Below are 25,031 nucleotides of genomic sequence, written 5' to 3' on the forward strand. Positions count from 1 at the left end.
CGCTCGGCTACCGTTCTGGAGGTCCCGGGTTCGATTCCCAGGGGGGTCAAATAAATATAAGTGATTTTTTCACTGTAATATTTATTCAATATTACCCTGGACTGGTACCTGAAGCGGAGGGCTGATCACCATTCCTTCGTGTGTAAACGATCAAGATAACACTGTGTTCATATGAAGCAGTGCCCTATGCACCATTGGGGTGCGGATAAGGGTTTTATTATTATTATTATTGATTATTTATTACCCCTTTTTCATTTTAAGCCAATAAATACAAAACATTTGTTTTCGTCTCAATACATTGAATATTGACAGGCATAACATAACATATGAAGAATGACAGTTTCACAACTGTTGTAATCAGCCGACTACAGATTGAAAGAACTATACAAGCGCCCTCAATTATTTTCATTTTCATTTCGACATACTTTAGTGGGTTTATTACTTGTACATATTTTTGACAACCCTGATTAATAAGGGTTGTTTGCACATATTATTTGAGTAAGTATATAACGATAATGGAAACAGAATCAATAAATTGTAATAGAATCGGTTTAATCGATTTTCGTAGAATTCTGACTAAATATTTTTTTTTGTTCTAAAGAATACTAAGAACCAATTTGCATGTAAATTTCCCGAGTGGCCAATTATACGGATTCAGGTTGCCTTGATTAAAAACTTGCCCACCGTTTATTTATTTTTTTAATTGAGCGATTCAGTATCAAAACGTACCTTCCCACTTCTTTTATCATTATTTTTTAAGTGAAACTTTTTAGGCGGCAATTCGATAATCGATAATCGGACGAGAATCGAGAGTGAAATTTCGAGGATGCGTTGCGTTTATTGGACAAATTTCGTTACATGAGAGAGAGGAAAAATATTATGTAGGGGAAAGATGAAAGAGACATACATTTCGACGCCACGGAAGTGGAGTAAAAGAGATCGACGTATAGGTACATGTACGATATAAAGCGACAGAATAAGATAGTGTCGCGCATGCGCGCATTGAAAATGTACACGTTAGGCGCTATATATGAACAGGGAGGTATTACACATTGTGTTTGAACAAATCCAACTAATAAATAACAGAATCCGGAACTACAATACATGCAATTCTTTCTCCTTATCTTGAAAATACCGAATTACAGATATACGAGTACATATCATATTTTAGTTATCACAAACCATTAATATCAGTACATATTAATACCTGAACCACCAATCAATGATAGTGTAAATATTGAATAAACAGATTTTTTTAAATCAAATTTTGTATTGTTGTATTTCTTTTGATATGTTCTCTCTCTCTGTCTCTCTCTATGTCACTCACATTAAATATCTCTTATTGTTTATTTTTTAAGAAGTTTCACTTCTATCATGTATACAGTAATGAAACTGGTGAACTCGTTTTTTTTTAAATAATGAAATATGTTCCCTCCTAACGTAGGCGTGTTCAATAAATAATACAAAGAAAAACGTTTTTAGTACCTAAAATAAAGCTTGGCCTTCTATTACACGTTATATCGTGACAATCATTAATCACCCGAGGAAAACTAATAATTCCTTGTTACAAAGCTTTTTGGCGAAATATTCTCTATCCCCACCACATTAACTTCTTTTGTATCATACATCTATATTACGCGTGTATTGTGAACTATACATACTAATATCAACTATTCACAACATTTTTGGGTATGTCCAAATCCTTGTTAATCATATTATACGCCGCATAAAAATTAAAAATCATGTTTTCAGACGTCTTCCAGTATGTTAAATAATCCGGATAGGATCGTGCATATATCATAGATCTCTGCTAAATCAAAGCTTTCTCACATCAACCATAGATGGCTCCTGTAAATTCAAACATAAAAAGTCGTGACATTTATTACATATGTATGAGTTCCAATAATGTCAATCATGGGTAGAATGGTGAATGTTACACGTGTGTAAAGTGATCACCTTATACGCAATAGAAAATTTAACCTTTCAACTGAGTTTTTTTTCATACAAAGTATCAACTACGGGTGGTTTTAAGCAAAATAACGAATACAAATTCTGATTATCAAAATTAATGATTAAAAAAAAGACTGGTTAACTGGTAGTTAGTAAATGGAGTAAAAAATAAACTTAAATTTAAGCATATTACACATTTTATCTGTCATTATCATTTTCATATCATAATCTACGTATAACCCTAGATTGGTATCTAAATCGCAGAACTGATCACCTTGACTCAAGTAATTGACAATCAAGAAAACACTTCCCCGATACTATGTATTGCCTTATGCACCATTCGGTGCGCATAAGGGTTAGAAGAAGAGTATGTATTTTGATATTATTTCTAACAAAAATCTACGATGTATATGTATCACTGAGATAGGCTTTCATTTGTCACTATGGCGGACTGCCAATACTGGAATGAGGTTTAATTTCAATGCTTTTGCTTTCAGTAGTTGCCAATTTTTTTTTAATGTAATGTATTTATCGATTGGGCAAGTTCACATGTCGCTCACTCCTTTCAACAACGTCATACATATATCAAAATACTTGATTTTCCAGGAGATCGTTTTTAAAGTTTAAAAATATAATGAAATGTATTAAAAATAAATATCAAGCCACTTATTGAACTTTTTACTGTGCAACAGATCTTTTTAGGTAAAACCTTAATGTTTTTTCTCCATTTGAAAAATATTTAGTATATTTAAAAAATAATTAAATACTTAATACCTTTTCTTCAAAATGCAAAAACAACACTTTCTGCCCTGTAGCGGGTAAATATTAAGTTAAAAATATGCCGCCTTTGCTGGGATATAGTTCATTTTTTTAAGCATTCCGAAAACATGCCCAACTGAAAATTGTCGATTTTTGATATATGACGTTCTTGAAAGGAGTGAGCAATGTGGGAAGAAAAAAAAAGTACTTAATACGGTGACGTGTTTAAATCGAAATCAAGAAGTTATTACGATATTTCCGTAGATAGGTTTATCGCTCAACACGAATCAATCGACCAAGGTATTCCCGATACCTTTCAAAATTAATGATGTTATCCATTTCACCTCTTTAATTAAATCTCTCATGGGTTTGGTATGTTCATCAATCACGCTTCGAGCTAATAACCCTGACTTTTGTTTTTATTTGATATTTGCTTATACTGTAGTTCTTCGATCGTTATTTAGTAGTTCCTGAAATTTTAGCACGTATTCAAATTATGATGTTCAGTAAAATAGTGCAACCTGATTTAGTAAAAATTTAAAACCTGTTTTTTTTTTAAAGAAAATGAGTCCGGTTCTTGATAGTATGCTAACGTATTCACATACTTATATAAATATACTTGCATAATGGTATGGTTGCACAATGGTGCATAGCACACTGCATCATGTAAACGCGGTGTAATCTTGATCGTTAGCACATAAAGGAAAGGTGATCAGCCCTCCTCTTCAGGTACCAGTATGGGGTAATATTGTGTTAATATTAGAGTGAAAAAATCACTTATATTTATTTGACACCCCCTCCCACTGGGAATGATATAATATATATATATATATATATATATATATATATATATATATATATATATATATATATATATATATATATATATATATATATATATATATATATATATATATATATATATATATATATATATATATATATATATATATAGGGTCCGCCATCTAAAGTTTTTTTTTTCAACTAGTGCTTATTTCGTGAATGGTAACACTTAGCTCATGTCTGATTTGACAGATAATTAGTTTTATCCTTCCGCTGAGCGAATATGGTTGTGTATACGCTTGAACAACGCTGGGAAATATTGCGACATTCGACTTACAGAAGATGCCGATTTTGCCAAAAAAATCATCTTTTCGGATGAAGCTCATTTTGATCTTGGCGGGTATGTAAACAAGCAAAATTGTCGTATTTGGGGCACAGAAAACCCGCACGCATACATTGAAAAGCCGGTACACCCAAAACGAGTCACTGTTTGGTGCGGATTTTGGTCCAGAGGCATAATTGGGCCATTTTTCTTTGAAAATGAGCAAGGAGTGGCCGTTAGTCAATGGCTATCGTTATCGGGCCATGTTGAACGGATTTTTGTTCACAAAAATTGAAGAGGAGGATATTGGCAACATTTGGTTTCAACAGGACGGCGCTACGTGCCACACAGCCGAAGCTACACTCGATGTTTTGCGCCCCATTTTCAAAAAAAAAATGTTATTTGGCGGACCCTATATATATATATATATATATATATATATATATATATATATATATATATATATATATATATATATATATATATATATATATATATATATATATATATATATATATATATATATATATATATATATATATATATATATATATATATATATATATATATATATATATATATATATATATATATATATATATATATATATATATATATATATATATATATATATATATAGTTTCTATTTTAGAGGTCAGCGGTTAAATAATAAAATGCATGAATTGCAATATTCGATTCTGACTGTCGTAATTTGTTAAGACATCGCATATGTCACACAAATCACCTCATCGTATTATGTTTAAAGACAAATTTACAAATATGTGTACTTGATAGTTTCATTATGATTACAATACTTTCCATTATAAAGCTATTTGCGATGTCCCAACTCAGTTCACATTACCATATTAATTAAATCAAGTGCAAATAATTTCGCTCAAGGCAAAATGTGCACCATACTTCGTTACATAAGTAGTACACGGAAATACCCAATTATTTTTTCGACTTTAGGCTCTTTATAAATTAACGCAACCTATCATTACTGCTTCCCGGTTAGAAAAAATAGATAATAATAACATCCGCGCTGGGATCCCATACGGAAGTTGTCTTTTTAACAACGTGGTGTAGATAACTTGAACTTTTCTTCTGGACTTTTATTTCTGATGACTTTGGCATTTTGAAACCGATAAGTGATCAGTATTGTCAGGAAATTGGTGATTCCGAAAAGAAAATGATTAAATATTCGCTTTTTACCGGAAAGAAGTGATGTTAAGGTTATCCAAGTTACGTTTTATTTCCTTAGTTAAGATTACTTTGCTTTTATTCGGTAATATTGATTAAATTATCGGTATCTTTAACATCCTTATAATACAGGGGGGTGATTTTATTGTCGCGAGAAAATTGTCCATCCCTCTAGCGGATGAATTGAGAAAAAAGGCCAAGGGTACTCGGGTACCTGTATAAAGAAGATAGCACGATGATTAGTGTGTCTGTCATATACGGGCGCTTGTTTCTCGCGACAATATAATCGCCCCCCAGATCCACAAGCGGTTTCAATATGCCATCTACACATCGTAGTTAAATTAGTTACTTCTGTATGGAATCGCTGCTCTGAAGATTTGGCCACTTTTGATTTTAAAGTGATGTTAACACACATTACTTTGTCAGCAATTATGAGTACTTTTTTTAAATGAAGCTTGCTAAAAACTACGTGATACTATTTACTCCTTTGGAAAAAACTCTCTGTGATGGACATGGGACCATAACCATTTAAATTTCCTGAACTGATTTAAAATATGACATCATCTTTTCACGAATATTAACTCTATGAAAATCAAATATAATACAATATATACCTCAATATAATGAGAGGAAAATGACTTTTGGAAATGATTTATACGTTATTTGTTGTTTTTCTCCATAAATTATTTAGTATTCAGAATTCCGGATATTTATTGATTCCCTTCTGACGTGAATTTGATATGACACTTGGGACTCGTTTCTCCATTTTCTCAGAATTATTCATACACAGTTTCTCAATTTATTCAAGTACCGACATTATAACGTCGTAATAGTCCCTTCTCTTCAACTATTGTATAGATTATAGATCAATTATATATCCGGCTTTTAATATACGCCATTAGCTAATCTTTTCTTTATGGAAACACGAAGTTTGCGCATTAGTTTCCATTACACAATTAATACATTTGAAATATAGTCTTTAAATACACATACAACGTACTTAGAGAACGTGCGTGTTTTGTGTTTAAAAAAAACTTTAACATTTTCTGGATAGATATACATACATGATATTGAAGTGTGTAATGTGTACATACGAATACTTGAATGTGTTTTTTCTTTCTTCTAAATACGCAAATGCAACCCTGAATGACCTAGCCGTTACTGCTTTTCCCAGCTTCCATTCGTCCTCCATTTCCTTTCTCGTCATCCCCTTTCATTTATGTCGTATGTACCTACATCAAATAAAATACATTAATTCCTCTCGTACATCCAAAAATCTGAAACGGGGGTGTGATCATCTTCCCTTCATGTAATTTACGATCAAGGTTACACCATGTCGATCCAAATCAATGTATTATGCACCATTTAGGTACGAATATGAATCAAAAGCAGGCGCCATGGCGTAGTTAGATAGACTCTCGACTGCGAAACAGGCATGACGCGTTCGATTTCCCCAATTGCAAAATGTATTCAAGATTTTTTTTGCTGTCTGGGATTTTGTGATGTATTTTATATTTTTTAAAAATCGTTGCATTTGAATACGCGCGTGTTTTTAACCTGTGAAAGGTAGCCCTACTAATAGTTCAGTACATATATGAAGTATACTTGTAAACCAATGAAATACATACTTTTTTTTTGTTTTATAAGTATGAACGTTGATTAAGATTCATTTACGATAAGGCATTCCTTAGTTTTGTGTTTGTGATACTCGATAAGTATTGTGATATAATTTTTCGTACTTTTGACATTGATTTTTTAGGAAAAAAATCGGTATCTACTTATTGCTTACGTTAATCTTACCTGCTACGTAGATTATCTCCGATAACAGTTTAGTATTTTCATCCCCGATTTGAAAGTGCAGATATGTATTTTTTTTTTAAATAAATATTTTATTTTGTTTTATAAATTATAAGAAAATAGCTATAAATGAAGTTATATTGTTGTTTTATTTTTTTTTTATTTCTTAATCATGGATAGAATTCTGAATGTTAAACAGTGTTTAAAACGATCGCTGAAACCTCACAATGACATGTCGCCAACCCTGTAAATACCCGAATTTACATATTTTTCTTCAACTTAATCAGCTGCCTGACATATATAAAATAGAACCCAGTCAGGGTACCAAAATGAATGAACTGAAAAAAATACATTTTGGAAAGATATTTGTGTTAGTGATTAGATATATTTTCTTATTTTTTTTTTCCTTTAAACATGCTTCTTACCTTATGTTTTAATTACTATTTACTGTACCCTTTATTGCTTTATATTTTACTTTTTACCTTGTGTTTTCTTATTTGTTTTTCAGTCTTGTTTACTTTAATCCCATGTCCCAAAATAAGTCATGAAAATGACTCATCGGTAATAATATATATATATATATATATATATATATATATATATATATATATATATATATATATATATATATATATATATATATATATATATATATATATATATATATATATATATATATATATATATATATATATATATATATATATATATGTATATATATATATATATATATATATATATATATATATATATATATATATATATATATATATATATATATATATATATATATATATATATATATATATATATATATATATATATATATATATATATATATGTGACTAATGAATGTAATATGTTTAAATAAATAAAATAAAAACTTGTATTTGGTATCAAAAAGCATTGTTGACTTTGTGGTATGGTTATATAATACTCTCCTTATAATTCATCGTTCACTTTGTGTAATGCCACTTTAAAGTTGTAATACACAGTGAATGATAAATGATAAGGAGAGTGTTAATAAAATCTTGATATGAATAACTTTAAAGTTTGAAGAATAAAATACAACTACTTATGTATTTTTTCCACATGAATTTTATTTGACCAGCAAGCGGGTTTCGTCGTAACCGACATCAACAGTCTGATGAAAAAATTGCAGTTATTTTTTTCTATAAAATGCAGTTCCACCAAGAAACGTCGGTACAAAACTTAAATCGATGTTTGAAGTTCAGAATTTGTTATCAAAAATTTGGGCACCCAAAATATTGCGCATATTAATACCGAAGTATTTCAGTACCTGAAGCTGCGTCAAAGCGCCATTTAATTATTTCACCTGTTCCGATTTTTTGCACGTGTGTGGGGGTCCGGAATAAAACTAAGCGGCGGTTTTCGCGTTCCGCAGTCGCGTTCGGACGTCGATTTTCCGCACTGGGCCGTATGTAGCGCCATCGTGACGTCACGGCCGCCAAGTTCAAGGACCCCCCACCCCCCGCGGACGTGCGGCGGGTAGGGGTGTGCGCCGGCCGTGTGCGGGCGCAGGCTGTGCAAAACGGCACGAAAGCGCGACTGGCATTCGCGTGTGTGCCGTCGCGCGCTTTGAACGTGGCGCTCGAAACTTGCGCCGGCGAAGGTGATTCCCACCCCGCGAATTCGCGTCGTACATACACTCGTAACAGACAGTTTGACGTGAAGTTTTTTAATTTTTTATTTTATTATTATATTATTTTTTGGCAGTGTATATAGTTGCAGAGGATGTTTCTGCCAGTGTAGTCTTATTTTTATTTACACACAAAATAATAATAATAAATAATAACAATTGATACTATTATTCATAGTTTGAATACGTTTAGCTTTATCATTTAAGAAATTATGACCGCAATTCTAAAATTAGGTTTAGAAAGAAGGGTGGATACTTGTGTATAATAAATAAATAAATATGTAAACAATCTCTATTCTCCAATACATAATCTTGTTTAGTGAAAGTGTTGAAAGAAAAACTTATTTTTGTATACATTCTTTTTTAAAAACTAAAAGTAACTAATCATCATGCCACGGGGGTAGGTAGAAACAATAGAACACCATTCCAATCTGTCTTTACAAACAATCTTCGTCTTTTCCACATTTACGCATCTCCTCATACATACCCGTCGATTATTCCTACTCACTCATTCACTCCCGAAAAATTACATTTTTAAAAACTCTTAACGTAATTTTATAAAGCTGTCTTTGTATAGGCATATGCAGTTGTGCATCGTATCCATGCAGTATCATCTTGATCGTTAATTGTATGAAGGTGATCAATCCTGCGCTTCAGGTACCAGTCCAGGGTGATATTTAATAAGTATTAAATTGAAAAATCACTTATAGTTATTCTGACCCCTCTGGAAATCGAACCCGGGACCTTCAGCGTGGTGACTACTACACAACGTAGCACGGACAGCAACCTGTTTTAAATGTTTACAATTTGTTATTTCTTTGATTAAATAATTGAAAATCTTTTTAAGTTTTGTACTGACATTTCTTGTAAAACTGCATTTTATATAATAAATCAACAACCGGTCTTGATAACCCAATCTGATGATGTCGGCAACGACGAATCTTGATCGCTGGTCAAATAAAATAAACGTGGAAAAAACTATATAGTTATTGTTTTGTTATACAAATTGATACGATTTCATGCTATATACTATAGTTTTTTTCCACATGAATTTTGTTTGATCAGTGACCAGGTTTCGCTGTTACCGATATGACTAGACTAGTGATGTCGGTAACAACGAAACCCGGTCATCCGTCAAATAAAATAAATGTGGAAAAAAACATATATTTCTATATAGATTCGGCCCTGCCTTTAATAATGAATATTCGTATCATAATAAGGTTTAACGAAATTCGATTTTATTTTGCAATCGTCGTAAATTGATCAATTTAATGAAATGTCTCATTCATTCAGAATAAACCATACATTTTATATGCACATTTCGTAATTTTTATAATATATTTTGTTATTACTATGCCCTTAGAGCCAACCAGAGCGAACATTACTTGCGTGTAAGGCAGACATTACTTTTCGCGAACTTTTTACGAGTTCTGTTTTTAGATTTCGTGAACTGTTATTGTTATTGTCTGAAATGCAAAATATTTCTCTTAAGTTAGATTTAACCGTGTGTTACAAATCGTTTTCCTCACACTTTCATCAATTTCGAAACCCTTATTTGTGTGATTTAATAGAATTTGGTTAAACAGATAAACGCCTTTCTCTATTGTGCTGTAGTTACCATGTTTTTGTCTAAAAGTCTTACACTGCTTTACCATATAGATGAATTTAATAAATTGAATTCTTTCGGAAAACTTAAAAAAATATATAAGCCTTTATTACTTAGGATAATTTAATTTATTATTAGGAAATTTAGGTATTTTAGACATTTTTAAATTTTATTTAATGCACCGGCTTGCATTTTTTAGATCTTTTTTAATACTATAGTTGTACGTTTATTTTTCTTCCATTGAAGTAAAATATTTTTACAATAGGTGTCCAAATTCTTGTTCAACCTTAAATCCTTGAACAAGGATTTTAATACACCCAAAAATGTTACGTAAAAATTTGAAAATCATGTTTTCAGGTGCCGAAAAATTCCTATGTATTCCTTAGTATTATGATATTATAGAGATCATAAAAAATATGCATCAAATTGCTTGAATGATTATCGAGTGAAACGTCGTTTAAGGGGGATTTTAAATCCCCGTTTCAAATTCTGCTTCCCTGGCTTTGACTGAAAGAAATCGATATATTTCTAATTTAAACTTAGCTTTAAAAAAAAATGTAGTTACACGAAATCACGTACTATTTCGTTTTCGCCATACTACGAGTACTTGAAATACCTTATAAACTCGTACTTGTTACTTAACATAATGATTACTTTACTGTACTTCGCTCGATTATAGTAATATTCTTCTCTTTAATTTTCAAACATGCAACTAAAAGAAAAAAAACCTACATTTTTCGATTTAATATAATGCCAAGTTTTTTTTAAAATATTTTTTTTTAAAAGTAACTATTGTTATAAAAAAAATTCGTACAGTTCAATCGTAATTTCGAGCGTCGAACATAAATTCAGTCGTTTTTCTTCCATGAATTATTTCCTATTCATTTTTTTCCCAGACGGTAACAGTTGTGATTCATTTAAATTTTTAAATATTCTTTAAAAAATTAAGCGATCGTTGAAAATTATAAATTTTTAAAGGCTTTCGCAATATTGATTTACTTTTTCTCGAATATACAACATATAAATCGGTAGTAGACCAATATTTCAGACACCTTGTTCAGCCATGAAGCGATAGTGTTATTTGAAGTGCCGTTATGAACCAATATTCCTGCAAAGCTTCTCCCTTTTTCACGTCAATACGTTTTCTTCCAATTCGATCCGGTTTTCTTCTTCTTTCTTCAGACTAATAATACAGAGATGCTGTCTCAATCGATGTAGATATATCGTTTAAAAAATAGTAATTATATTTTTAAATTTTATTTTGATTTAATATTTAATAAAATAATTTAAACTTTTCTGCAATAGCGAGGTAACGTCATGTAACGGAAGTCAGCGGCTGTGACGTTTACGATTGTCTCTAACGCGAACCAAAGCGGAAGCCTCTAATAATATTGGGTCAATATGTATCAGTCATGTCAGTATGCTAATGTTGCATACTCCAAATAAATCAAAGCGCGGTTTGTTTCCAAGGATATAACTGAAATTTTAATGTAAATTAATTTTCATACTTGGTAAATACCATTTCATAAAATCTATTATGACACGTGTTTCGAAGCATTCCTCGTCATTTTCAAACACCAAAATGATGCGGAATGCATCGAAATACGTGTCATATTAGATTTTAAGAAATAGTGGTATTTACCAAGTTAAACCCAAATTAAAAATGGTTGATAAAGAAATATTTATTACAGTAGAAAATGTGAATAGAATATCTTAAAAATATTGATATGTATTCAAATACTACTAGTTGAAATATTTTGTAGGCTTGCATTGTTAAAAAAAATCTTACAATAGTTACATTATTCTTGATTGATAATATTAATTTCATTCTTTGTATTTTCCATTTTAATATTAATTAATCTTGTACATATATGTATATGATTACGTATTACACACGCAATATACAACCGCCTGACTACGGATACTTATATGTGTCTAAATAATCGTTTCGTGATCAAATTGAAAACTGGCTTAAGCATTGAGTTATCAACCACTTTTGTTGTAATCTATTTAAATTACACTTAATTAAATATAACAGTTTTAAAATAGTTACGTTATTACTTTTTATACCTTGACTCGTGATTACGAACTAATTTTATATTAAATTAATTCAAACCGATTATGAGCACCATACTTAATTATTTTTAATTTAAAATACTGCAGATTATGTAGTGTATAAAAAACCGGCGATATTTTAATGATTTAGCGATATGTTTAGGCACCACTGGAATATCTCATCACATTGATTGAAACAAATTGAAATGTTTATGAACTGATTGTTTGACCTGACCCTTTCAACCTATGTCCCCCCCGTCTGAAGTCAATCTCACATTACTAAATTATTCAATCAGACAATGTTTTGCAAATATAATATGTAGTTTCACACAGTGAACCAGACGGTCGGTGGGTTGTTCTAGTAGCTTAGGTTTGCTTGGTATTCCTCCTTAGGACTTTGAGTTTCGTGGCGGGTATAGAGGGAGGGTGGTTTCCCAATGGGGCTGAGGTCCCCTTGTAGGGTTTCTAACATTGCTGGTATTAGACCATTTTGGTGGATTGTACACACTAGTTGGTATTAACTTACATGCCCCGCTGAGAGTGATAAGGATACATTAGTAAGCATTTTTAATGATCGCGAAAAACTTTGCAAGTTTTTAAAATGGATCTTTCTTTAATAGATTTCTATTAGGGACCCGGGAATGTGGTGGGAATTTTTACAGTGAAGCAGGCGTTAAATGTGAATTTAATTTAACACGCTCACAGTTAATTATGAACATATGTTTTGGGGTTAAACGGTCTAATAATATATTCCCCTACAAACTTTTCGGCAACCCTTGTAGGAGTTTTCTCCAGGGTACAAAGTTGTGTAGTAAAAAAAACAGTTTTTTTTTTGTTATTGTTTAATTTTACTGTCTAAGGAAAAGGTAGCCGAAACGTTTGTAGGATATATTATAACATGATTTTATCCAAAAATAATTTAAAACTTGCTCAAATATTCTATTTTATTAATACAAAAAAGAACCCATAAAGGCATGTCCTGTGTGTGGGTATACATTTAAAATTATTTTATGATAACGGGTACTGGTAAGAATACATTTGCAAACATTCTTCGCCGCTTCCATATTCATGCATCTCCTCGTACATACCCGCCGATTAATCCGACTCATGACCCGACAGCTTTCAAGTATTTGACAACCCGACCATGCCAAGTTTTCCTCGGTCTTCACCCGCTCTATTTTTCAACCACATTCGCCTCATAAACTTGTATTTCGTAAGTTTTATTCCTCGTCGAAACAAGTTCAATAAAAAAATATTTTAAAAAAATCATCCGATCTTTCTCACTGTTTGTTTAGGTTCGGTGATGCTATTGTTTATTTACCCGAGGAAAGTCATTTCAATAAAAGTGCGCGGTTACCGCTTCCCTCTAACCGATAAGGTCAGCCATCTCACAGTACAGCGACTGTTTTTTTTTCTGTGACGCATTGATTTCTATTGTAGAAATGTCAACCGACTTGCGTTGTTCAGCGTCAGAATAACGCCATTAAAGTACGAAAATAGCAATGCCTCGCTATCAAACCTGTCGCCATTTTTAGTATTCTACTTCTCACCCTTTACCTCACACCCAATGGTGCATAGGGCACTGCATCAGACCGACGCAATACTAGCTTGATTCTTTATTATATGAAAGCAGGGTGATTAGTCATGCGCTATTAATCCAGAGAGTGAAATTCTCTTTCTTAAAGTTTTTTTTTATTATTTTTTTTATGTTGATCACATTGGGAATTTAACCAGGAAACTTTGGTAAGTTAGCCAAACTCACCAAGCACAGAGTTTAACATTTTAAATGTTCATGTAAAAATAATAATCAATTTTAAAATTCTTTGCTTAAAGCTATTTGAATATGGCGAATAGAGAGAATTCAGGGAAAAACTATTTTTTTACAAATAAATATTGAGTTATTAGGTAGTAAAATAATATTCTAAGTATTTAACGTCAATTGAAGTTTTTTTCACATTCTTACAATTTATACTTTATCTAGACAAATGATCTCATCTCGCTTATTGAAACTGGGTGTTTCGCTTCTTCGGGCATACTCAACTTAAAATCATTTATTTAACTATTAGATTCAATATCACAAGATGTCCCTCATTTAGTGTGGATGTCCAATCTTTTTCAAAGGCAGATAAAAATTGGAAACTGAATGTGCGAAAGAAGACGTGCAGTTGACAAAAATTGACGAGGAAATAGGGCATAAAGATCTATCAGTTTTAGTGGTGTCTTATTAAGAAAAAAATGAACTATCTGACAAATCTCGATTGATGTAAGATATTGAATCCATTGTATCTATTGTATTGTTTTTAGGGATATACATTATTCAATTATTATTTACTATACACATTTACTATCATTTTAAAGATATTTAAACTGAAATCCTTGTACATACTACATACAAGTATTAGCCTGTGGCTATTCACACTGCTCCCTTATATAGTTTTCTTGGTATTGCCTAGATTTATGTCGATCATATCTTTAATCTAAATTAATGCGGTTCAAATGTGATTCTTAGAATGTCACATTGTTTATCCAATTGACTTATGATTTCTTGTGAATTCGTTTCTAGATATGGAAATTGTGATAACTAAATAACTATAAAAGCGTTTTACGATATTCAACTTTGAAAATTTGATAGCATATCGTAAATAAAGTGATACTGCATTCAGAAATATAAGTGCAAAAACGATTTACAATCATGAAAGGACAGTGTGGATGTTGTTCTTACTCGTACGACGCTGTACATGGAGTTCCCAACGGGCACATGGAAATCATAAGAGGCGATACATCATCAACTGTAATGAGAAACATGGCCCCCAACGAGTGAGTATATCACCCTTAACATGTTAGGAAATCTATTTCATTTATTTCAAACGAATATATTATCAAAAGTAATCTTGCCAATGCGAGATATATCCATTGTTCTGAATAACGAATCATTTATTCAATTAAGGGATGAAAATTATATTAAAACTTTTTTTTCTTGAATGTTTTTCGCAGATACTTTGTGGCACATTTTATAAACTTTATAAAATAAAACTACTTTGTTTTTAACCACTTTTTTAAGTGTGAAAAAAGTGGGTAAAAATAAAGTTGTTTTATTTTATAAAGTTTATATTAAAGCTATTTATTAGATCGCGAATTTCCTTGCTCACAAATCTGGGTTTCTTTCAAATTTTGACACCTCGATATGGATAGAGAAAAATATGGTAAGAAGTCTGGGTATTTACAAGACTTATGACCTGTCATATCCTGATTAAGTGATCACTTGACACACGTGTAACATTCGCCATTCTACCCATGATTAACAACCACACTACTCAAATTTTTGGAACTCATACATGTATCATATATCTCACGTAGCTTAGTGTGTGAGTTGTGAGTGTTCGCGGCAGTATCTACGATTGATTTGAGCAACCTTTTATTTAAAGACAATTTTATTTAACTGTATGTATGATCTTAACCGAATTATTTTTCATGCTGGGAAACGCCTGAAAATATTGTATAATTTTTTTATGCAGCTTGTAATTTGACTATTTGACATGATTGCTTAACCAGCCTATGACCGGTCGTAAGCCCTGTAAATACCCAGACTTCTATATGCTTCTTCATCTATGCTGATATGTCATAATGTAAAAATGCTTTAAATTGTTTAAAAGTTGACTCACAGAATCACCGAATGGAGTTATAATATGTGTCATCAATATAAATCACGAACACACGTAGAGTCGATATAAACTTGACAATAAGATCTTTGCAGTATATTGTCAACACGTAATTTAACTATCTGCCTGAATTGAAAAGCATAGCTTAACTGAATTAAATTTCAATTTCAGAAATCAAACAAAAATTTACTTGAAAATAAAGAACGGCTGAAATTTGCAAAAAAATACTGATAAATAAAAAAAAAAACGGTAATTCAAATTTTAGATTTTATATTTTAGTACAAAAACAAAACTCCATTTTCTTCCCTTCTTTCTTATAAAGCTTTCTTTGAGTAAATATTTAAGTTGTTATTTATTTACAAAAAGCACAATTAATACTAATGTACGATATATCGCTCACTCCTTTCAACAACGTCATATATAAAAATCATAAATTTTCAGTTGTGCATGTTTTCGGAATGCCCAGAAAATGTACTATATTCCAGCGAACGCGGCATATTTTAAAATTCATATTTACCCGCTACAGAGCAGAAAGTATTGTTTTTGCATTTTGAAGAAAATGTATTGTTTAATTATTTTTTTAAAATATACTTAATATTTTTCAAATGGAGAAAAAACATTCAGGTTCAAACATTCAAAAACATTCCTTAAAAGAAGTGTTGCACAGTAAAAATTTCAATAAGTGGCTTGATATTTATTTTTAATACATTTCATTTTATTTTTAATCTTTAAAAACGATCTCCTGAAAAATCAAGTTTTTATATATACTTATAACGTTGTTGAAAGGGGTGAGCGATATGTTAAAATAATTTTAGTACGCGCATTGATTTTTCGATGAACATTTTCGCGCAAGTATTCCTTTAAAATCAATTAAGCAATTGATTGAAACCATCCTCGTCTTATCCCGGGATTTTATAATTTCGGGATCCAAGGATTACAAAAGAACTTTGGGATCGTATTTCTCATCACAAAAAAACGTATAAACAATACGATGTTTTTAAATTGGATCACGTTTTGCTGATCTTATGAACATTTTAATCGGGCAAATTTATTCTCGAATACAAACGTGATTTATGTGTATTTGTATATGGTATATGCCGCCCGTTAGTTTAGTGTTTCTATGAATACATACATACAGACATACGAAAATGGTACAAGTTGGTGTACATTTTAATTTGAAAGTATTACAATAATATAAGAAAGTCACTGTCTGAATTTTCAAGTCAACTAGTGAACGTTATGATTTATATAAAAACAAACAGCGGTCATTATCTGATGACCCTTCTTTAGTTACATAAAATTAACAAGCAATATTTTTCGCCAATTTTCAGAAAATGTTTATCATTAAAAATTATCTGATTTCTGCGAAGAACTTGAGCGTTATTGTTATTTTAATCTTAATGACTTTAAAAACTGCCTCGCTGATAGGTGTGTTTTGGATTGTTGAGGTGGTTTGGGCAAGTGGAACGAATGAGTGAAGAAAGAACTGTGAAATGAATTTCAAATGTAGTTGGAAATAGTAGCAGAAGAAAACCGAGAAAACATGGCGTGATCAAGTATTTCAAATACTTGAAATTGGTCAAATCAGGAGTCAGAATAATCGGGAGAGGAGATGCATGAATACAGAAGAGAAAATTGTTTGCAGAGACAGATTCGTGTGGCGTTTTATTCTCTCTGCCTACCCCCGCGGGAAAACGGCGGGTAATAGGTTAGTTTTTATTTGAATTTAAAGTAAATACAAATATTTAATTTCGCTCAATTGATTCAGTAGTCATTTTGTGATAAAATCTATCCATTTTTAATTTAAGTTTTACTAAGTGAATAACACTATTTCTTAAAATCTATTGTGACACGTATTTCGATGCATTTCGCTAGATTTCAAGAAATAGTGGTATTTACTTAGTAAAACTCAAATTAAAAACAAATATTTAAACCCAACAAAAATGTGATGCGGTTAAACACCGTCATATGTAAATATTTAATCTGCCTTTCATAGGAGTATTATTTTACCGATCTCATGTAGTTTTTATTATTTATTCTCAAATTGCTAAATCCTCATACAATAAACATGCATTAAACTGTTTGCTGTTCCAAGCTCGCGTGTTTAAAGTTTCCTCTAGTCGAAGTTGGTGTTCAGAATCAGTAGAAGCTTATCACGTTTTATATCTCAGGTGAGACGAAGTGCACACAAGATATCGTGTCGTGCCAACTTTGAAGTTAAGTGCGGGCAGTGTTCCAAATAGTATCAATTCCGCTTTTAGCACGTGCATTGAAAATAATCTTTACGTGTCACTCACCTGTCTTTTTTAATTTACAAAATCATCGTCCGCTCATCAAAGTACTGTATACATATACGAGTACATATTTTTTTAGTATTTATTGCATTTACTTTGTAATTTTTACAAAATGTAATACTACTGTCTTCTTCGTTGTCTTCCCCACCCAACGGCATCTTGGAACTCGCATATTTCTCTTATCCAGGTGTTCCTTATTCTATCTCGTAGACTCTTGCCAGATGTGCTCCTTAAAGTCTTCATTTCTGACACTCTTGCGCGATTTTTGTTACTGCGGTGTCCGCTCAGCATTCGATCCCATATGTCATGACGGGTCGCACACAAGTTTTATATATCGTAGTCGTACAGGAGAAAGTGACCAACTAACAAAACGTAAAATGTTTAGGAGGGCCATTTAAGTCACTTTTGCTTAGCAAGAAAATAAACTACAATGAAGTTAGTCATTTTGAACAACTCAATATATTATACTCCCAGGTTTTAAATCCTTTGGGATTTTTTTCAGGGCAATATTAAGCTAGTAAGATATCAAAAAGTCAATGATCACGTTTTTGTAAAAAAAATACACTTGGTCACTTTCTCCTGTATGACTACGCTATTTTAATTTTGCTGCCGATCTTCGTGTCAGGGTTTTTCCATATACAATTATCAGGCATCCTGAGATGACTGCAGATTTTTTTATTTGCCCCATCACTTCACATCGCAGATCCGTTTGACCGCACAGGTCTACACCCAGATATGTAAACTGAACCATTAATTATGGGTTTATTGTTATTTATATTTTCCCTTATTTAATATAATAGATAAATTTATTTGATATAATCGATACAAAGAGATAGTTTCTGGCGACCCTGGCAACCTATATGCTCAAAAGAGCCAATCAATATTTTACATCGTGTGTCTTTTCATGCCTTCCGATCGTGAACAGCGCGGTGCATTGTTTTGACGAAGTAATTCCTTGAATGCATTTCCGGTTTTCCATTTCTGATCCGACTGCAGATCTCTATCTAGTCCTTGATTCAATCTACTGTGGATTAGATCTGAATGCATTTTATAAGACTACTTTGTACTTACCTAGATTGTTTTCCGATGCATTATTTTATCTTCTACCGTCTGCTGTAAGTTTTATTGATTTATATAATAAAAATAAAACATTCTTATAAGATTAATTTTGGATTGGTCGATGCAAACACGACGAATTTCGAGAACATCTGTAATTCTCGAAATTAGTCATGTTTACATTAATAAACTCAAAATTTGTCTCATACAGGTGTTTTATTTTTATGTTTAAGTCATCATTTTATTTCACAAGCTTAATTCCAAATTTAATCACTAATAAAGTTTTATCGATTCAAAGATAAATTTTTATTTATTAAACTTATTGTTTTGAATAAACATACGTGGGCGGCCTTATTGCTAGGAAGCAATATCTTTCAACCAACCAAAACTGACTATTGATACTGGTTGACGTTTATGCCGTATAAAGCTGTTTGAAATGAGTAGGCAGATAGAGCTTGTACATAAGCTTGTGAAAACAAAAAGAATGATATAGAGTTACAGATATGATTATGAATTACAATAATTTTTTAAAACTGTTTATTGATTAAAATAGGGAAGACAAAACGGATGGGATCAGGTAAGGACATAAGGGGAGAGGTAGAAGAAATAAGGAAGGGATGAAATGATATATTTATTCAGAGTATTCAGATACTAACAAGCAAGTCCGAATACGGGTATGCATTATTTACATTTTTTAATTATATATGTAGATGGAAAATACTACTTAATGGTTGATTGCTTTTGTCGATGGCGCTGCCATTGCCTTCAAAAAACTGTTTTCAAAACACACTTTGGAAAGTTTCATAGCCTCTCTTTTAAAATGTCATTTTATGCTTTTAGTATAATTCTACACTCTGTTGACGAAATCATTAGATTTTTAATCCTGTTTTATTTAACTTAGCAAATTCAAAAATAATATTTGGCTCATTACTACATCGAACATCCCAGACGTGTCGTTCGGCTCTAAGTGATCATTTTTCATATTTTTTTATGGTCTAGAATTTTAAGATTTCTCTCAACGTGCGCGCATGTTGGCAATGCTAGCAACAGTTCGACATGTTTATTTTCGTCCGAAATAGGTTTCGCGCGTATCGCGAATACTTCTCGCATATTACGTGACAAATTTAATTCCTCCGATATTTATTTATGGTCGCTTTCCGTCTGCCATGATTTCTCGCGTTGTAAATCAATTGTGGTACCGGAATTTTATTTAACGATTCGTCGCTCTTAGCTCGTGTTCCTCCTTAGGACTTTGGGTTTGTGGGTATTTACATATATTTATGTATTAATTGAACAATTATGGATTTAACATCCTAAACAGATTTTTAAGTCTACTAAGTTGTATTTTATTGTTGAAAAACACATAAAAATTAATATTGTGACAATATTTTGCCTAGTTATGGCATTTTTAAACGAATGTGAAGATTAAATGGACTGACGGTCCTTATGTAGCTATACAATTCTAGGTACTTAAGTAATAGTTTTAACATGTGCAGTAATAATTTACGGGAGACAACAATAGTTAATGGGTCGTGTAGGTACGTACACTTATATTTATTTTCTTCACATTCGTTTTGAAATGCCATAACTAGGCGAAAAAATTGTCACGATATTAATTTTTATGTGTTTTTTAACAAAAAAAAACAACTTAGTAGACAAAAAATCTGTGTTTGATTTAACAATTATTATATATAAATTAAAATGGAGTTAACTTGGCCCAATCAGGTATGTCAAATACTTGAAAGCGGCCGGGTAAGGAGTCGTAATAATCGTCGGGTATGTATGAGGAGATGCATGAATGTATAAGAGGCAAAGAACGTTTGCAAAGACAGAGTGGTGTGGCGTTCGATTCTCTCTGCCTACTCCTGCGGGGAAGCGGCGTGATGGTTAGTTAGTTAGTTAGTTTTTTTAAAATGGAGTTTCACAAATTCAACGCCAAATCAATAAATACATGGTATATACATATAATATATACTTAGATCGCGGGAGGTTGGCATTTTTTTTATAAATGTGGACTTATTCAAATTGGAACAGTACAAGTAATTATTTTGTAATACTCGTATATCGCTCACTCCTTTCAAGAACGTCATAAATAAAAAATCTAGTCTATTTTCAGCATGTTTTTGGAATGCCCAGAAAAAGTACTAACTATATCCCAGCAAACGCGGCATATTTTAAACTTAATAATTACCCGCTACAGGGCAGAAAATGTTGTTTTTGCTTTTTGAAGAAAAGGTATTGCTTAATTATTTTTTTAAATATACTAAATATTTTTAAATGGAGAAAAAACCTTCAGGTTTTACCTAAAAAGATCTGTTGCACAGTAAAGAGTTCAATTAGTGGCCTGATATTTATTTTTAATACATTGTATTATATTTTTAAACTTTAAAAACGTTCTCTTGAAAAATCAAGTTTTTTTATTCATGACGTTCTTGAAAGGAGTGAGCGATATGTGTACAACGTGATGTCACTGTTCTGTTAAATTCGCAAACAAAAAAATAAATATATAGCAGGCGTCGTGAGGTAGTTGGGTCATTTTGGTTAATTTCGCAGTCGAGCGTCTAAATTGGCGTCGCGGGTTCGATTCCCGCCAATTGCATAAAAATTCAAGAAATATTTCATTTCAAATGGTCTGGGTGTTTGTGATGTTTTTTTTACATTTTCCTTCCCTATCCTTAGTATCCTACCTGCAGACTAGCCTCTAAAAGTGGAGGTTTGCGGGTTATTCCTTAAATATATATTTTTTGAAACGCGCTTATTTGAATGCGCGATATGAATATGGTGAATAACTTTATGAAATATAAGATTTTGAACAAACGAATATTAACATTTTTATTTATATAGATTTGCTATGCCTGAAATGTATCAGTTTTAACCATAACATTATTCGCTGATCTTCTTCTTCCTGGCTCCATCCCAGCTTATCGTTTTGTAGACTGTTGAGGTCAGCTCTCCTCGTCCTCAGGTTGTCGGTCCTTTTATCATACACAACGTCACCTAGGCCAGTGTACCGTAAAGTGTGTGCCGCGGCACACTGTTGTACCGTGGTGATTAGTTGGTGTTTCGCGGAAAAAAGTCTAGTTTTGTGAAGATAACACTTACAACTTACCGTAGAACTTGAACTTTGATGTGTTACTTGAGCCCAGTAAAAAAAAATCTGTATTTGGTCTACAGTAATGAACGTATCGACACGATTCATTGTTTCCCTGACAGGTGACACTTATTATCGCGATAATTCGATCGATACCACGATCTAAATATTTTTTGTACTGGGCTCAAGTAACACATCAAAGCTCAAGTAGCCCCGTTCTACGGTACAAATTTTGATTACATGTGCTCAGTTAAGCAGGTTCACAATTTTAATAATAAATCAGTATTTAATAAGCTCATGTCTTTCTCTGGTGTACCGCTAAAACTTCTTAATTTGGCAGGTGTACCTTGAACAGAAAAAGTTTGCGGAACACTGACCTAGGCCATGCCTTCGAATCATGGTTCCTTTCTGTAGCATCCATGAATTTTTTAAACTTCCTCTAGATGCCTTTCGAAGAAGATCCATGGCGATCGCCTGGTTAACATTACCCTATTCGCTGATCAATATCTAAAAAATATAAATGTAGTTGTCACATTTTTGTGTCACCTTTTAAAAGCAGTTAGGGGTTCTTTTGCCCATTCAGTGTCGAAGATTCGTTTTCTAAATAAATTTGGCTCGTCGTTTACTTCTATTATTGGTTCGTGCGGAGTTTCGACAGCTTGTCATCGTTTTGAATAGTGGCGGATTCCGCGACGGAAACAATGTCACCTAATTGGTTTATTTCTGTCTGGCTCTCCGAGTCCCGCCTCGTATGACTACCGAATAATTACTGTCACCATAATCGTTTTGTTTATATTTTATTGTTTCGCATAACGACTGAACGATACCGCGCCACGGTTATGATGGCTCCCTCGCAAATCTGCGTTACTATAGCCGGGTTCTAGTGGTTACAAGTAAACGTCCAGAACTGATATTCTGTATGTTAAAAGCATTGTTAACTTTGTGGTATCGTAATATAACACTCCTTATCATTAATCGACCATTTTTTGTATTTTACTTATTTCACTTATTCGTGACTGCATATTTCGGAATATTATTTAAAAAATGTAGACTAAAGCGAAATCGCCACGGTCTCCTATTCATATAAACCAAAAATTATTATTATTATTATTAAGAACATTGATGGCATAATATAGATCGAATACGAGTGACATAACAGAGTGACGTATTTTGTTGTTGTTTTTGTGTTTATCAAAATCGGTTGCAACTTTTATAGAAAATACCTAACTAACTAACCATCACGCCGCTTTCCGCAGGGGTAGGCGGGGAGAATAGAACGCCTCACCAATATGTCTTTGCAAACAATCTTCGTCTCGTCCATATTTATGCATCTCTTCATACGTACCCGCCACTTATACCGGTTCCTGACCTGACCGCTTTAGAGTTATATTTTCTCATTTTTTTTAATTTTCTTATTTGTTTATTTTAAAAATGCTTCTCACCATTGTTTTTCTCATTTATTTCTTTTAAATATGCTTCTTATGCCTATTTATTATACCTATTTATTGTTTTATATTTTGCCATGTATTAGTTTTAGTTTTGGTTATTAAAAAAAATCTTTTTAGTTACTTTATTATTTGTGTTCCAGCCTTGTTAACCTAAATCCCATGTCCCAAAATGAGAAATAGAAATTACTCATCAGGAATATTATATATATGACGTATGTACACCGCAGGACAAAAAAATTTACGAGTTTACTTGCTACCGCACGCCTTGACTTTACTGAACTCTTTTTCTAAGAAATCCTTTATCGATACCTCTTTCTTTTATTCAATAAATTAAAGACACTTTGTGTCACCTTTCTACAATATTTACATTTTAAAATGTCTCAACAATTTTGTTTTATCCGCGTTTGAGGGAACATAACACAACAATCATGGAAAGTGCAAAGCAAATGTCGATTGCGATAAAATCCAAAATAATCACACTGTCGCAACAAAACATATCTAATTGTAAAATATCTCGTTGAGTTGGGTATTCAGAAGGTGCAGTGAGGTTTTTATTTAAAAAATTCCAAGAAACTGGATCCATAGAACGGAAAAAAGGAAGCGGATGGGGGCGCGCGACATCTGCCCGAGATGATCGCTTAATAAAAAAAATTGTTATGCGTGATCGATTTTTAACGGCACTTAAAATACACGCAGAGGTGCAGTCTACCAGTTAATCAACATTTTCCGTAAAAACAGTGTCCAGGCGGCAGTTGGAGCATGGTTTCCAAGCACGAAGTCCCGCAAAGAAACCATTACTGACGAACAAAATGCAGAAGGCTAGACTGGATTGGGCGAAGGAGCACCAAAATTGGACCTTGGAGGATTGGCAAAATGTTATTTCCTCCGATGAATCAAAATTCAACCTTTTTGGTCCAGACGGCAGAAAGATAGTTCGACGAAAACTTGGGGAAAGATACCATCCGTCGTGCGTCACTCGAATCGTTAAACATTTACCCTACGTCATGATTTGGGGGTGCATGACAGCGTACGGTTTGGGACCTCTAAATTTTATACAGGGTACGATGAATGCCATCCAGTACAAAAAAGTGTTGAAAAACCATCTTATTCCAACAATCGAGGACATTACGCAGTATACCGCGGACCCGATTTTTCAGGACAATTTGGCGCCGTGCCATAGAGCCCGCACTGTGAGTACAAATATTTATTTTTTAATGCACTTTGTAGACCACTTGATAAATAATTTATTGTTTTTCTTACAGATCATTGAATACAAGGATAAAATTGGCTTAAAATCGTTGACGTGGCCCGGGAATAGTCCTGATTTGAACCCGATAGAAAATTTATGGGC

At 32.4% G+C, this 25,031-nt stretch overlaps 1 protein-coding gene across 5 annotated transcripts in view; it reads left to right on the forward strand.

The window, feature by feature from the left end:
* The window catches only part of Nt5b (5' nucleotidase B), a 66,023-nt gene that overhangs the window by 19,465 nt on the left and 21,527 nt on the right, over nucleotides 1–25,031 (forward strand). Inside the window, exons 1-2 of one of the 5 annotated variants that reach the window (XM_088261180.1) lie at nucleotides 8,391–8,500; nucleotides 14,696–14,949. The exons of the other annotated variants lie outside the window; for them this stretch is intronic. Of the exons in view, the coding sequence (XP_088117306.1) occupies nucleotides 14,825–14,949 (125 nt within the window). The 5' untranslated portion in view covers nucleotides 8,391–8,500; nucleotides 14,696–14,824. Of the gene's footprint in view, nucleotides 1–8,390; nucleotides 8,501–14,695; nucleotides 14,950–25,031 lie in introns of those variants that run through there. 5 annotated transcript variants of the gene reach the window in all.

This window comes from Brachycentrus maculatus, unplaced genomic scaffold (genome assembly GCF_059751285.1).
Source record: "Brachycentrus maculatus isolate JH-2025_06_01 unplaced genomic scaffold, ASM5975128v1 h1tg000150l, whole genome shotgun sequence".
Taxonomy (NCBI): domain Eukaryota; kingdom Metazoa; phylum Arthropoda; class Insecta; order Trichoptera; family Brachycentridae; genus Brachycentrus; species Brachycentrus maculatus.